This window comes from Oncorhynchus clarkii, chromosome 6 (genome assembly GCF_045791955.1).
Source record: "Oncorhynchus clarkii lewisi isolate Uvic-CL-2024 chromosome 6, UVic_Ocla_1.0, whole genome shotgun sequence".
NCBI lineage: Eukaryota > Metazoa > Chordata > Actinopteri > Salmoniformes > Salmonidae > Oncorhynchus > Oncorhynchus clarkii.
The window spans coordinates 17760100-17774386 of NC_092152.1; the positions used below are offsets into that span (position 1 = coordinate 17760100).

General features: G+C 42.2%; 1 protein-coding gene across 1 annotated transcript; it reads right to left on the reverse strand.

Moving 5' to 3' along the window:
• Positions 1 to 4882: 4882 nt before the first annotated feature.
• LOC139410692 (galactosylceramide sulfotransferase-like) lies at positions 4883 to 13609 on the reverse strand. The gene is made up of 3 exons (XM_071156102.1): positions 13223 to 13609; positions 7125 to 7271; positions 4883 to 6843 (listed from the first exon to the last, which is right to left on the reverse strand). The coding sequence occupies exons 2-3, from the start codon at positions 7250 to 7252 to the stop codon at positions 5688 to 5690; spliced, it is 1284 nt and encodes a 427-aa protein (XP_071012203.1). The 5' UTR covers positions 7253 to 7271; positions 13223 to 13609; the 3' UTR covers positions 4883 to 5687.
• Between the last annotated feature and the right edge of the window lie 678 nt (positions 13610 to 14287).

The following is a 14287-nucleotide window of genomic DNA, read 5'->3' on the forward strand; positions in this document are numbered from 1 at the left end:
ATGGTTGGATCATAATCGCCGTTATAATCATTGGATAGTACGGAGAATTAAGTAAATCCACAAATCCAAATCCCTATCTCCAACAATGGCTAATTTAGGAAAGGGACCATTTTAACTAGCTAGCTAGCCACCGGAGGACAACAACACAACAAGATGCAACAATTCAAAATTGTTCTGCCATTTTACGTTTTGCTCTCGATATGATTGGTGTGAAGCCAAATTCAAACTGGCTTCCCTTGACACCTTTTTTTGATGCACCAGGACCATTCACAGTTGAGCGCACTCAGTTAAGCTCAATGCTGAATGGCTATTATTGTATACTATTTTGTCAAGGGAGGCCAAATTGGCATCCCTTGCATTCAATGTCACGGGTGGCAACAATGTATTTTTGACCAGACAGCATCAGATAGATGGGCTACACATACAAAGACAGAGGGGCGCTTTTGCACTCGCTTGGATGCTTTCTCTGATGAGATACATTCAGCCTCTTGCGAATTGAAGGAAAATTATGAAACACAGAGAGACAAAAGCTACATTATTTTATGTTTTTTTCTTGGGAAATTTTTTGAATACATGCCACTGATTCTCATGTGCCAATGTATCACATGTATGTATGTATTGTGGATTGCGCAGATGATTACGGGTTTCATCCCGTGTGTTAAACATTGTGCGTGCGTGTTATTTATTCGAGGTACTCCTCGCTCTTTTGTTTGGGTTTCTACCCTGTGTTTTGTATAGTGTTTGTTTGGTCTTCGTCCCCTTGCCTTTACACGGCATGCTGTAATTTGGGTATAATAAAAAAAAACTATTACGCATTCCTGTGCCTGTCTCCCGACCCTTTATACCGACGTGACAGAGGAACTCGTTTTCGTCTCTCCACAGTAGATATGCTGCCATTTTAAACCATCTCAAGTGGCAGTTTAGAATTAACCTCCAAGCTTAGTTTATATATATATTTTAATTCATTGAGCAACAGGCTTAAAATGAATCTAAGTTTAAAGTGAAAACAAATCTTCGATTAGAGGAAGGATTTCAAATAACTAGGATTAATTTTAAACTAGGTTTAACATTTGGTGCAACAAGATTAACAGATAAACCTTGATTTAACCCAGTTTAAGAGTTAATCCATGTTAATGCAACCCACCCTTAGTGTCCATTATCTGCTACCTGGACTACTATATCTGCTACCTGGACTAGGTCTACTATTCGCACAAAAAACTGTCCAACACCTTTTTCTAAATTTTCTAACATAAATGGGGTGTGCTTTTGGTGGTTCATTGATGTGTCATTCTGGTCATGCACGCCGCAACAAACATAGCTAGCCACTTGTTAGCTTAGCCAGTAACTCCTCCAGTATGTGTTGAAGTAATTTCTCACAATGTGTTTTTGGACCAAAGCAGTAGATAAGACTCCCTAAATTTTATCAGTATATCGATTGCGCAACCAGGGCTGGAAAAACCTTGGATCACTGCTATTCTAACTTCCGCAACGCATATAAGGCCCTGCCCCGCCCTCCTTTTGGAAAAGCTGACCACGACTCCATTTTGTTGATCCCTGCCTACAGACAGAAACTAAAACAAGAGGCTCCCACGCTGAGGTCTGTCCAACGCTGGTCCGACCAAGCTGACTCCACACTCCAAGACTGCTTCCATCACGTGGACTGGGATATGTTTCGTATTGCGTCAGACAACAACATTGACAAATACGCTGATTCGGTGAGCGAGTTCATTAGAACGTGCGTTGAAGATGTCGTTCCCATAGCAACGATTAAAGCATTCCCAAACCAGAAACCGTGGATTGATGGCAGCATTCGCATGAAACTGAAAGCCCGAACCACTGCTTTTAATCAGGGCAAGGTGACCGGAAACATGACCGAATACAAACAGTGTAACTATTCCCTCCGCAAGGCAATCAAACAAGCTAAGCGTCAGTATAGAGACAAAGTAGAATCTCAATTCAACGGCTCAGACACAAGAGGTATGTGGCAGGGTCTACAGTCAATCACGGATTACAAAAAGAAAACCAGCCCAGTCACGGACCAGGATGTCTTGCTCCCAGGCAGACTAAATAACTTTTTTGCCCGCTTTGAGGACAATACAGTGCCACTGACACGGCCCGCAACTAAAACATGCGAACTCTCCTTCACTGCAGCCAACGTGAGGAAAACATTTAAACGTGTCAACCCTCGCAAGGCTGCAGGCCCAGACGGCATCCCCAGCCGCGCCCTCAGAGCATGCGCAGACCAGCTGGCTGGTGTGTTTACGGACATATTCAATCAATCCCTATCCCAGTCTGTTGTTCCCACATGCTTCAAGAGGGCCACCATTGTTCCTGTTCCCAAGAAAGCTAAGGTAACTGAGCTAAACGACTACCGCCCCGTAGCACTCACTTCCGTCATCATGAAGTGCTTTGAGAGACTAGTCAAGGACCATATCACCTCCACCCTACCTGACACCATAGACCCACTCCAATTTGCTTACCGCCCAAATAGGTCCACAGACGATGCAATCTCAACCACACTGCACACTGCCCTAACCAATCTGGACAAGAGGAATACCTATGTGAGAATGCTGTTCATCGACTACAGCTCGGCATTTAACACTATAGTGCCCTCCAAGCTCGTCATCAAGCTCGAGCCCCTGGGTCTCGACCCCGCCCTGTGCAACTGGGTACTGGACTTCCTGACGGGCCGCCCCCAGGTGGTGAGGGTAGGCAACAACATTTCCACCCCGCTGATCCTCAACACTGGGGCCCCACAAGGGTGCGTTCTGAGCCCTCTCCTGTACTCCCTGTTCACCCACGACTGCGTGGCCACGCACGCCTCCAACTCAATCATCAAGTTTGCGGACGACACAACAGTGGTAGGCTTGATTACCAACAACGACGAGACGGCCTACAGGGAGGAGGTGAGGGCCCTCGGAGTGTGGTGTCAGGAAAATAACCTCACACTCAACGTCAACAAAACTAAGGAGATGATTGTGGACTTCAGGAAACAGCAGAGGGAACACCCCCCTATCCACATCGATGGAACAGTAGTGGAGAGGGTAGTAAGTTCACCCCGCTATCATCCAGAAGGTGAGGTCAGTACAGGTGCATCAAAGCTGGGACCGAGAGACTGAAAAACAGCTTCTATCTCAAGGCCATCAGACTGTTAAACAGCCACCACTAACATTAAGTGGCTGCTGCCAACACACTGACTCAACTCCAGCCACTTTAATAATGGGAATTGATGGGAAATGATGTAAAATATATCACTAGCCACTTTAAACAATGCTACCTAATATAATGTTTACATACCCGACATTATTCATCTCATATGTATATGTATATACTGTACTCTATATCATCTACTGCATCTTTATGTAATACATGTATCACTAGCCACTTTAACTATGCCACTTTGTTTACATACTCATCTCATATGTATATACTGCACCCAATACCATCTACTGTATCTTGCCTATGCCGCTCTGTACCATCACTCAGTCATATATCTTTATGTACATATTCTTTATCCCCTTACACTTGTGTCTATAAGGTAGTAGTTTTGGAATTGTTAGCTAGATTACTTGTTGGTTATTACTGCATTGTCGGAACTAGAAGCACAAGCATTTCGCTACACTCGCATTAACATCTGCTAACCATGTTTATGTGACAAATTTGATTTGATTTGATTTGAAATGGCACGTCTGTAGCCAAATATCTTATTCATCCTTTTTTTGTTTTTAAGCATTAAATTACCTGGTATGATGGTGTATTGATCAATTATACTGTTTAAACACCTTTAAAGACAAAACCTAAAGACAAAAAAATGCTAAGTTCCTGGGGGTGACATTCCTGCAAGATATGAAATGGATAATACACATTCTAAACCTCGAAACAGAAAGAAAAATAAGAATAAAACATCTAAAAGCCCTGTGTGGGAGGAGTACCGGAGCAGCTCCAACTACATTACTGAAAGTGTACCGGAGCTACATCAGACATGTTTTCGAGTACTCCTCCCCAGCCTGGATAATGTCATCAGCCAAACTTAAAAACAAACAAACTACAAGTCATGCAGAACACCGCAATAAGAGCAGTCTACCACCTCCAAAGCAACTTAACTGTTACCTACCTCCATGATATCTCTGGCATGAAAACCATCACTGAATGCCTGGACCTGTTAGGAAAACAATACATTTCCAAAGCAAAATATAACCTATCACTAAAGAAAACAATTGAAGAAGCATTCATTACAAGGACACTCCTCTCTCCACCCTACTGGACACCTGTCCTAAAAGAAAACTACACAACTGTACCCCTTAGTTACCCTAAATCGAGTCCGTACCCAAACCCCCGTACCCCTTACCCAAAACAAGGTTCCTATCCAAGCCCCCACCTGACCCCTTCCCGGACCCAGGCTCAGATCTAAACACTCAGCCTTAAACTCAACACATGGAAAGCCAGATGATACCCATCAAGAAGAAAAGAAGCAAAACAATTCACAAAACAAGAAGCAAGACAAATCACACCCAATGGGAAAGTAGCCCAAAACCTTTAAATAAATGAAGAAAATAAAGAAAAAACATCCTATATTTCTACCTTTCATCTTATTCTATACTCTTCTATCTACAATAATGTTGTATGTCTTTTAGTTACTTATTATCCACACCTATTTCCCTTGCCAACCACACTCCTCCTCCTCCCGGAAGCTGACCAATCAAAGACAGAAGCAATGGATAGAAAAGAGGCGATGCGCTGAGATATCCCATCAAGCTGCATACTCCTGTTTGGGAGACAGAGACAGGGTAAGGTCGGCATGCTGCCAGTTCAACTGAATCACATGGGCTGCGTTAACACAGGCAGCCTATTTCAGATCTTTTTTCTACAGATGTTCTACTAATTGGTCTACTACTTTTTTATTCACAGAATAATCACAGAAAAATGTAATATTATTACGCTATCATTAAACAATTACGTTATCTGGCGATTTATAACATAATCCAGAAAGAGTAGTACATTATTAAAAGTTATTACATGACCTGGTGTTATTACAATTATGTTGTTACAAACATGACTTCTAAAGTGGGAGTAAAGTAGTACAATATTATAAGTTATTACATGACCTGGTGTTATTACAATTATGTTGTTACAAACATGACGTCTAAAGTGGGTGTAAAATTGAGATTATGGGATTTCTAGATATACGTCTTGAAAAGTAAAGCAAAATGCACATCAAGACATCATTTTTTAACTATTAACTTTGCGAACAACCTTGATAAGTCAAATCAACAGACATCTTTTTAATTTAGTCTTTATTTCAAAAATACTCTAAGATTGGCAGGGCTGAGGGTATAAAGGGTATTCAGTACACTATACCTATAAACACGTACATTTTAAAGAGGGATGCTTATGCTTATCTTCAGATTCTAACGCAAACGTTGCGGTTCTCAAGCATCTATCAGGTACATTACATACTGCAAACATGTACTGTATTTAAGGCAAACAAGTCAATACTGCTGACACAGAGGAAGAGTTCATCATACCATGATTGAGAAGGCTATGCAAAACCAAACCCCTTATGATCTTCTGCAGGCATTCAGGCCTTGGAGGCTATGCAATCCAATAGGGGCTCTCACACAAGCAGGCACACACCCACAGCCGCACTCTCTTGGCCCATGGCTCGTGTCTCTCTAATCACCCTCTAGTCACCAGTTGATCACGTCTCTCACATGACCCCACAGTTTAGTGATCCAAAGGTTGACCCCCAGCTCTGTCAGGTACTGCAGCTCTGGGGTGAGCATCTTAAGGCATAGCTTGCGGTGGGCCTTGTCTACATTCTTTTTCAGGTTGTAGCCCATGATTGACTTCTCCCCGATGGGCTGCCAGGGCTGCATGGCTGTCTCCTGGATGCTCCCTGCGTCCACAGCATGGCCTCCCTCGATACAGACTGCCGCCATCACTGCGTTCCTCCTCTGGAGCTCCGCCACATCGTCAGCCATTCGCTGGCGTCCGTATGCATCCACCTTCCTCCAGAAGGTGACGTTAAAGTGTTGGTAAAGCCTCCAGTCCACAGCATTCCACTGCAGGGCCTTGACCCTCAGCTCCGGGGTCAGTTTAGACACGGTGGAGTCCTTCCGGGCGTTGAGCTTGAAGAAGAGCAGGTCGTCCATCTCCCAGCAGAGGGCGTCCTTGAGCAGCATGAGGGACTCATCAAAGTGCTCCACCAGCATGACCAGCTGGAAGCGGCCTGCGATGGCCCGGATGCCCTCCTCTACCCGCGGGTCGCCCAGCTCCAGAGTGTTTTCCTGCCCAAAGTCGAAGAACAGCAGATTCTTGAGGTAGAAGGAGTTGAAGCCATTGGGGTCAAAGTAGTGGCGGGGGTCGCGCAGGAACTCCCCCAACTTGTCCTCGCCTGGTATTTTCCAGGTCATGGGCACCAGGCGGCCAAAGTAGTGGAAGGAGGATTCAAAGAGCTCAGCCGGGTCTCTGAGGATGGTGATATAGGAGGTGTCTGTAGGAAGCACCTTGGCCACCTCAGGTGCGTTGAAGCGCATGTGGTTGCAGATGATATTGAAGCACATGCCAGGCCTGTAGTCCTTGACCTGGGAGCGCTGGAATGTATAGGGGTAGAAGAAGTCATTACGGCTGTTTGGGAAGGCAAACTTGAGCCGGTGCTTCTCTCCGAATCGGAAGAGGATGTTGAGGAGTGTGCTGCTAGCTGTCTTGTGGGTTTTCATGAACATGATGTCCACTTTGGGAGTGCAGATGCCTGTCTGCCCCGGTGAATGGTGTGAGCTGTTTTTGAAAAGTCTGGTGTGGGCTTGAGCAGGTCGATGGGAACAGGAGTAAGGCACTGGACCCCTATGGAGAGCATGCGTACAAATACAACACATTATCAAATTACCAATGTTATAGACTGATTTACCATCATGCAATGTTATAGAAAACTCCTTTTGCATCTCATAGTACAGTAGCGTACTACCATCATTCATATGGCAAATAAAAGTATCTGTATCATCTGTGGGCTATATCATATACATGTATATTGCTACTGAATGTTGTTGATGCAATATATACTTCAAAGGATGCCCAACCATTGTACCAACATCCCCCCCAGTAAGAAGAGTATGGATGAGGCTTACTCAGGCAGATTGAAGTGGGCCTGTGGAGCAGAAAGGCAGTAGAGCAGGATCATACAGCTAGTGAGTAGGGTACCCAGGACAAGGCCTTTGCACATCGACCTCCATTGCCTCCCCTGCTTGCCAACCATGGTCCCAAATAGAAGTTATCTGAAGCAAAAATGTAAGTTAAGTTGAAGTTATCCAGTGTACCAAAACAATGGACTGGCAGTCCTGAAATCTTCTATGGTTATGGTTCATCGATGACCTCAACTTTTTCATTGACATGGTCCCTTGGATCCAAGTCCCTTGGATCCACTGTCTCCTGTGGCCAATTATTTGGGAACACACACAGCAGCTCAGTCAGATGGCTGTTTCCAATTAGGACATTGTGTGCCTCTGGTAATGGAACAACTCTTAGAAATCCACTCTGTTCAATCTGTTGAGGTTATCTCTAGGCATAATTGAAATTTCGGTAACACTTTACTTGACACCCAGCGTCCTAACACATTATGACACGGTCATAACCATGTCACAATAGTTGACATAACTTGTCACAATCTGTCATAATATGGTCATAACACTGTCATGACCCATATATTTACACCTGTTGTGATAAATATTGTGCTTTTTTATGGCTGGTTATGACACCTACATAAGAGTGTCAAACCCACATTTATTCAAATGTGTTTTTTCCCTGCAAATAAGTTTCCTTTTGTTTGAAAGTTTGTTTCTTAATTCCTTTGTTGTTGTAATGAATTCTTCACAGTCATGTTTTTTTTTTCATTTAAAAAAAAACATGTAGAAAATACACTTTATGACTCTGTCAAGAAGCATTATGACCATCCTGTGTCACTTTACTTGGACTAAGAAAATACACTTTATGACTCTGTCAAGAAGCATTATGACCATCCTGTGTCACTTTACTTGGACTAACAAAATACACTTTATGACTCTGTCAAGAAGCATTATGACCATCCTGTGTCACTTTACTTGGACTAAGAAAATACACTTTATGACTCTGTCAAGAAGCATTATGACCATCCTGTGTCACTTTACTTGGACTAAGACAATACACTTTATGACTCTGTCAAGAAGCATTATGACCATCCTGTGTCACTTTACTTGGACTAAGAAAATACACTTTATGACTCTGTCAAGAAGCATTATGACCATCCTGTGTCACTTTACTTGGACTAAGAAAATACACTTTATGACTCTGTCAAGAAGAATTAGGACCATCCTGTGTCACTTTACTTGGACTAAGAAAATACACTTTATGACTCTGTCAAGAAGCATTATGACCATCCTGTGTCACTTTACTTGGACTAAGAAAATACACTTTATGACTCTGTCAAGAAGAATTAGGACCATCCTGTGTCACTTTACTTGGACTAACAAAATACACTTTGTGACTCTGTCAAGAAGCATTATGACCACCATAATCATATAAGCCAGATAGGCCTGTCACGTACATGCCCTTATGTCAGTCATCAATCAAAAAGAGGGTGTCTAGTCCTGCTCCTGTGTTCATCCCAGTCATCAGCAACAGAGCACTGGGGTAGGTGCATGTCTGACATCAATGTGCGCATAATTACAATGATAATTGAATATGGTCAATTATAGAAAATGTTGTATAACAAACATACTGTTGACAAGAAGGCTATGGTGTAATGGAATGTTTTGCCTTGTGTGGTAGGTTTCGTGGGTTTTGACACTCTTATGTAGGGGTCATTACCGGCCATAAAATAATGCTACGTATGTCACAACAGGTCTAAATATATGTGTAATGACAGTGTTATGACCATATTATGGCAGGTTATGACAAATGTTACAGAAATGTCTCATGTTATGTGCTATTATTAGATCACTATCTTTCAATGACAAATACATTTTTTACGCAATATTGTTGTTTTTCCAAAGCATTCACTTAAAGCATACAGTGGGGAGAACACGTATTTGATACACTGCCGATTTTGCAGGTTTTCCTACTTACAAAGCATGTAGAGGTCTGTCATTTTTATCATAGGTACACTTCAACTGTGAGAGACGGAATCTAAAACAAAAATCCAGAAAATCACATTGTATGATTTTTAAGTAATCATTTGCATTTTATTGCATGACATAAGTATTCGATCACCTACCAACCAGTAAGAACTCCGGCTCTCCCATACCTGTTAGTTTTTCTTTAAGAATCCCTCCTGTTCTCCACTCATTACCTGTATTAACTGCACCTGTTTGAACTCGTTACCTGTATAAAAGACACCTGTCCACACACTCAATCAAACAGACTCCAACCTCTCCACAATGGCCAAGACCAGAGAGGGTGTAAGGACATCAGGGATAAAATTGTAGACCTGCACAAGGCTAGGGTGGGCTACAGGACAATAGGCAAGCAGCTTGGTGAGAAGGCAACAACTGTTGGCGCAATTATTAGAAAATGGAAGAAGTTCAAGATGACGGTCAATCTCCCTCGGTCTGGGGCTCCATGCAAGATCTCACCTTGTGGGGCATCAATGATCATGAGGAAGGTGAGGGATCAGCCCAGAACTACACGGCAGGACCTGGTCAATGACCTGAAGAGAGCTGGGACCACAGTCTCAAAGAAAACCATTAGTAACACACTACGCCGTCATGGATTAAAATCCTGCAGCGCACGCAAGGTCCCCCCGTATTGAGGGGAGGATGGATGGGGCCATGTATCGCGAGATCTTGGCCAACAACCTCCTTCCCTCAGTAAGAACATTGAAGATGGGTCGTGGCTGGGTCTTCCAGCATGACAACGACCCGAACACACAGCCAGGGCAACTAAGGAGTGTCTCCGTAAGAAGCATCTCAAGGTCCTGGAGTGGCCTAGCCAGTCTCCAGACCTGAACCCAATAGAAAATCTTTGGAGGGAGCCGAAAGTCCATATTGCCCAGCGACAGCCCCGAAACCTGAAGGATCTGGAGAAGGTCTGTATAGAGGAGTAGGCCAAAATCCCTGCTGCAGTGTGTGCAAACTTGGTCAAGAACTACAGGAAACGTATGATCTCTGTAATTGCAAACAAAGGTTTCTGTACCAAATATTAAGTTCTGCTTTTGTGATGTATCAAATACTTATGTCATGCAAAAAAATGCAAATTAATTACTTAAAAATCATACAATGTGATTTTCTGGATTTTTGTTTTAGATTCCGTCTCTCACAGTTGAAGTGTACCTATAATAACAATTACAGACCTCTACATGCTTTGTAAGTAGGAAAACCTGCAAAATCGGCAGTGTATCAAGTACTTATTCTCCCCATTGTAACTTCACATCAACTACTAGGTTAATGTTGAGCAAATGTAAAAAAGAAAAGAAAAAGTGCATTCCTTGATCGTTTCAACCCACATAATGTTCACTGGACGTGCTACCTTGTCCCGGACCTGCTGTTTTGTACTCTCTCTTTACCGCACCTGCTGTCTCTAACTCTGAATGATCGGCTATGAAAAGCCAACTGACATTTACTCCTGAGGTGCTGTTGCACCCTCTACAACCACTGTGATTATTATTATCTGACCCTGCTGGTCATCTATGAACGTTTGAATATCTTGGCCATGTTCTGTTATAATCTCCACCCGGCACAGCCAGAAGAGGACTGGCCACCCCTCAGAGCCTGGTTCCTCTCTAGATTCTGGGCTTTCTGGGGAGTTGTTCCTAGCCACCGTGCTTCTACATCTGCATTGCTTGCTGTTTGGGGTTTTAGGCTGGGTTTCTATACAGCACTTTGTGACATCGGCTGATGTAAGAAGGGCTTTATAAATATATTTGATTGATTGATTGATACTGCATCCTTTATACAATTCCTAGAAAACTGCCCAATGGCATATTGTCCAAAGAAGGTATATGTCCCAGCACCTAATCATGAGTTATATACTCAAGAGTTTATGATCATTTAATTTGAAATGTTATACATAGATACTTAAAATTGTAAGACAATATAAAGGCTTAAACATTCTTATAACAAGTTATAAGCATTACATCTGCATTCTTTAAGAAAAGTGTTACCACTGTGCCTTTAATCGGAACAGTGCACAGTGAAGCCACACTACAGCAAGGCCGGATATACCCTGTGTTTCTGTGTCATCTATCCTTTAGATTAATAATGCATTGGGCTGGAAAGTGATCCAGTCTGAGTCTGCAGCTATTCACCCTGTAGCCTGGAATCCGATCGGACTGCACACAGGCTGCGTTTACACAGGCAGCCCAATTCTGATATTTTTTCCCCCCACTAATTGGTCTTTTGACCAATCACAACAGATCTTTTCACATCAGATCTTTTTCAGATCTTATTGGTCAAAAGACGAATTAGTGAAAAAAATATACAAATTGGGCTACCTGTGTAAACGCAAACACAGTGACCCAGAGGCTAAGTCAGCATTCAGTAGGTAACATGGGTCACCCGGTTTCCACCTGTAGCAGTGTGGAGAAACTATACTAAAGACAAACCAAATCAAGAAACCTCTATCAAAATACTCTTGACTTCACAGAAAGCTCCCAAATCTTTGTTTATGTTTGAGGTTTCTCCTCAAAACAGCTCCTTGAAAAGATCAAAAACTAGTTTCCATCATTTTGAAATCTCTTGGAAACATTTGGGTCTAACATCAGCTACAATCACTGTTCCAATTTTGCAGACACTTGTGTGATACATTTTTTGTCTGATGGAAAAAAATATATGTTTTGTTACTGATAATTGCTGTGATGAAGTAGATAAAGTAGATAGTGTCTTTTGCTCTTTTGTCAGGGAGCTTCATGAAGGGGCCATTATGGAGGCACATGAGGGGCCATTCTCCCTGCCCTCAAACCAGCCCAGGCATTGGGATATATGGGAGACATTTGAGCACTAGTCCTCCTGAACAGGGGACTTTGCATGGAGCTGTTTAACCTGAAAATGGACCTTGGTATAGATAGATGTGTGCTTCGTTAGGCTGAGTGCTTCCTCTGCCTCTGGGAGGGATGCAACTGGAATTAAACCTGAGGGGCCACCAGGGGCCTGCGTTTAACACCTGCTGGCAATTTCTGAACCCGAATGGAGTCATCATTTCAGATAATGATGGCTGTGATATATAAATATAGAGTGGGGTCTGAAGATATTGACAACCTTGATAAAGATGAGCAAAAATTACTGTGTAAAATAAATAATTCAAATACTGAGCTATTTTGTATGCTCAAAATTGTTTTGAAATTATATTATTTTATACTATACTGAACACAAATATAAACGCATCATGTAGTGTTGGTTCCATGTTTCATGAGCTGAAATAAAAGATCCCAGGAATTTACCAAATGCACAAAAATATTTTTTATTTCAAATGTTGTGCACAAATTTGTTTACTTCCCTTTTAGCTAGCATTTCTCCATTACCAAGATAATCCACCCACTTGACAGGTGTACCCCTCGTTTACTCAAGCGTTTCCATTATTTTGGAAGTTACCTGTAGCCCAGTATTTGAATAGTTTATTTTAGAGTGTCATTTTTGCTCTTTATCAAGGCTCGCAATAATTTCGTACCCCACTTTATACTGTAATGGCATTGTATTGTTTGTTGGGCAGGTGTCTGTTAATGTGTCCCGTTTTATTGCATCTACTGTCTGAGTATGGTCTGATATAAGTAGGTGCTAAGACGTTATGCATACAATACCATTCAAATCGAATCGTAAGGTGAAGGTCAAAGGCAAAAGTCACGCTCTCCACAAATTACATACGCAGCAATGTATCCATTATCTAATGATGTCATAACCTTCAGTCACAGAAGCACATAATGACATACGATGCATGACGACATACGGGACAATGAACCCCAAAAAGAGACATTCAGGAAAGCATTCAATATGAGGGCAAAGTTACTATGCACTCCATCTCATTGGCAATGCCCAAAGAACTCGTCTGAATGAAACTAAATGGGCTGCTCTATCGCATGGCAGAAACAATTTTCTTTCTTCAGCTCACATTTCAGAGCTCATAAACTTGAGATAAAAATATATTATAGTTGCAGTCTGATCATTCCATTAAACCGTTTGTCAAAGAATACGACCAAAAAACAACATACATTTAATTTTCAAATGATCCTCATATAATTATCTTCGTAAAACATAACACTTACCCTGTTGTGCATAAATCCCGCAACTGCAGTTAGATGAAAAATGCAACTGAAGTTAAAACCTAAGACTGTTGTTTCTCCTCAGAGTGCATAGCAGTGCATCTCAAGAGGAGCTGTCCGGTCCACTGGTTGCTTGTGCCTGCTCGTCGGGTAACACACAGTGTCACAACCCCACCACATGGTCAAGTGCTTTCCTTTTCATTACATATGTTATGCCCAACGCTCCATAGCCAATTCATCTGGCAGGTGCGCTCTCTCTCTCTTTGTATATTATGCACACCTGATTCTTCTGCTCCACTTTCGACTCTGAACGAGATCCAGCTGAATACAGCCAACTGTGACATCAGGCTCCCTGTCAGGACTTGCACTCGTTTGTGTTTAAAAGAGAACGAGAGGGGAGGGAGAGACACAAAGGGAAAAAGAAAGAGGGAACGAGAGATGGAGAGGAAGAGGGCATGGGCTCTATTCTCTGGCTGCATACAGAAGGCTATTGAGAGCAGACGCTAGTCTGAGCTGAAAGCTGATAGGAGTGGTAGCAAATAGTATAAAAAGAACAATTGCAGAGAGCCAAGGCACAAAGAGCTCGATTGTGCAATCTTCTCCAAGCTTGCTGTCTCACTACAGTATTGCTCAAAAGTTGTTTTAGCAAGCTTTGCATATACTGTAGATACTTTTTACAAAAATTGGATGAATAGAATATACAAATAAAGTTAAGGCATGCAAACACATGGATTATTGTAAATAACACACAACCAAGGGCTGTTATTAGGAATGACAGACAATAGATTATTGTCCAAATAAACTGAAAATAAATGGGTATTGCATTTCATGTAGTCTTTGTTTTGTGGTGAACCCAGTTACAGTACAGAATACATTCTAGAAACAATCCTAAATTAAATTCACTCGGAGGGACGGGCTGGAGAACTGTTACCGTTCTCAAATTAAAGGACCAACAGCCTATTTATATTTTGAAGCTATAGATTGATTATGCTTCTAAAAGCTTTTTTTATTAATTCTGCATTTTGTTTCAAATTGAGGCCCGATTACCTGACTCAGACTCAACCTACT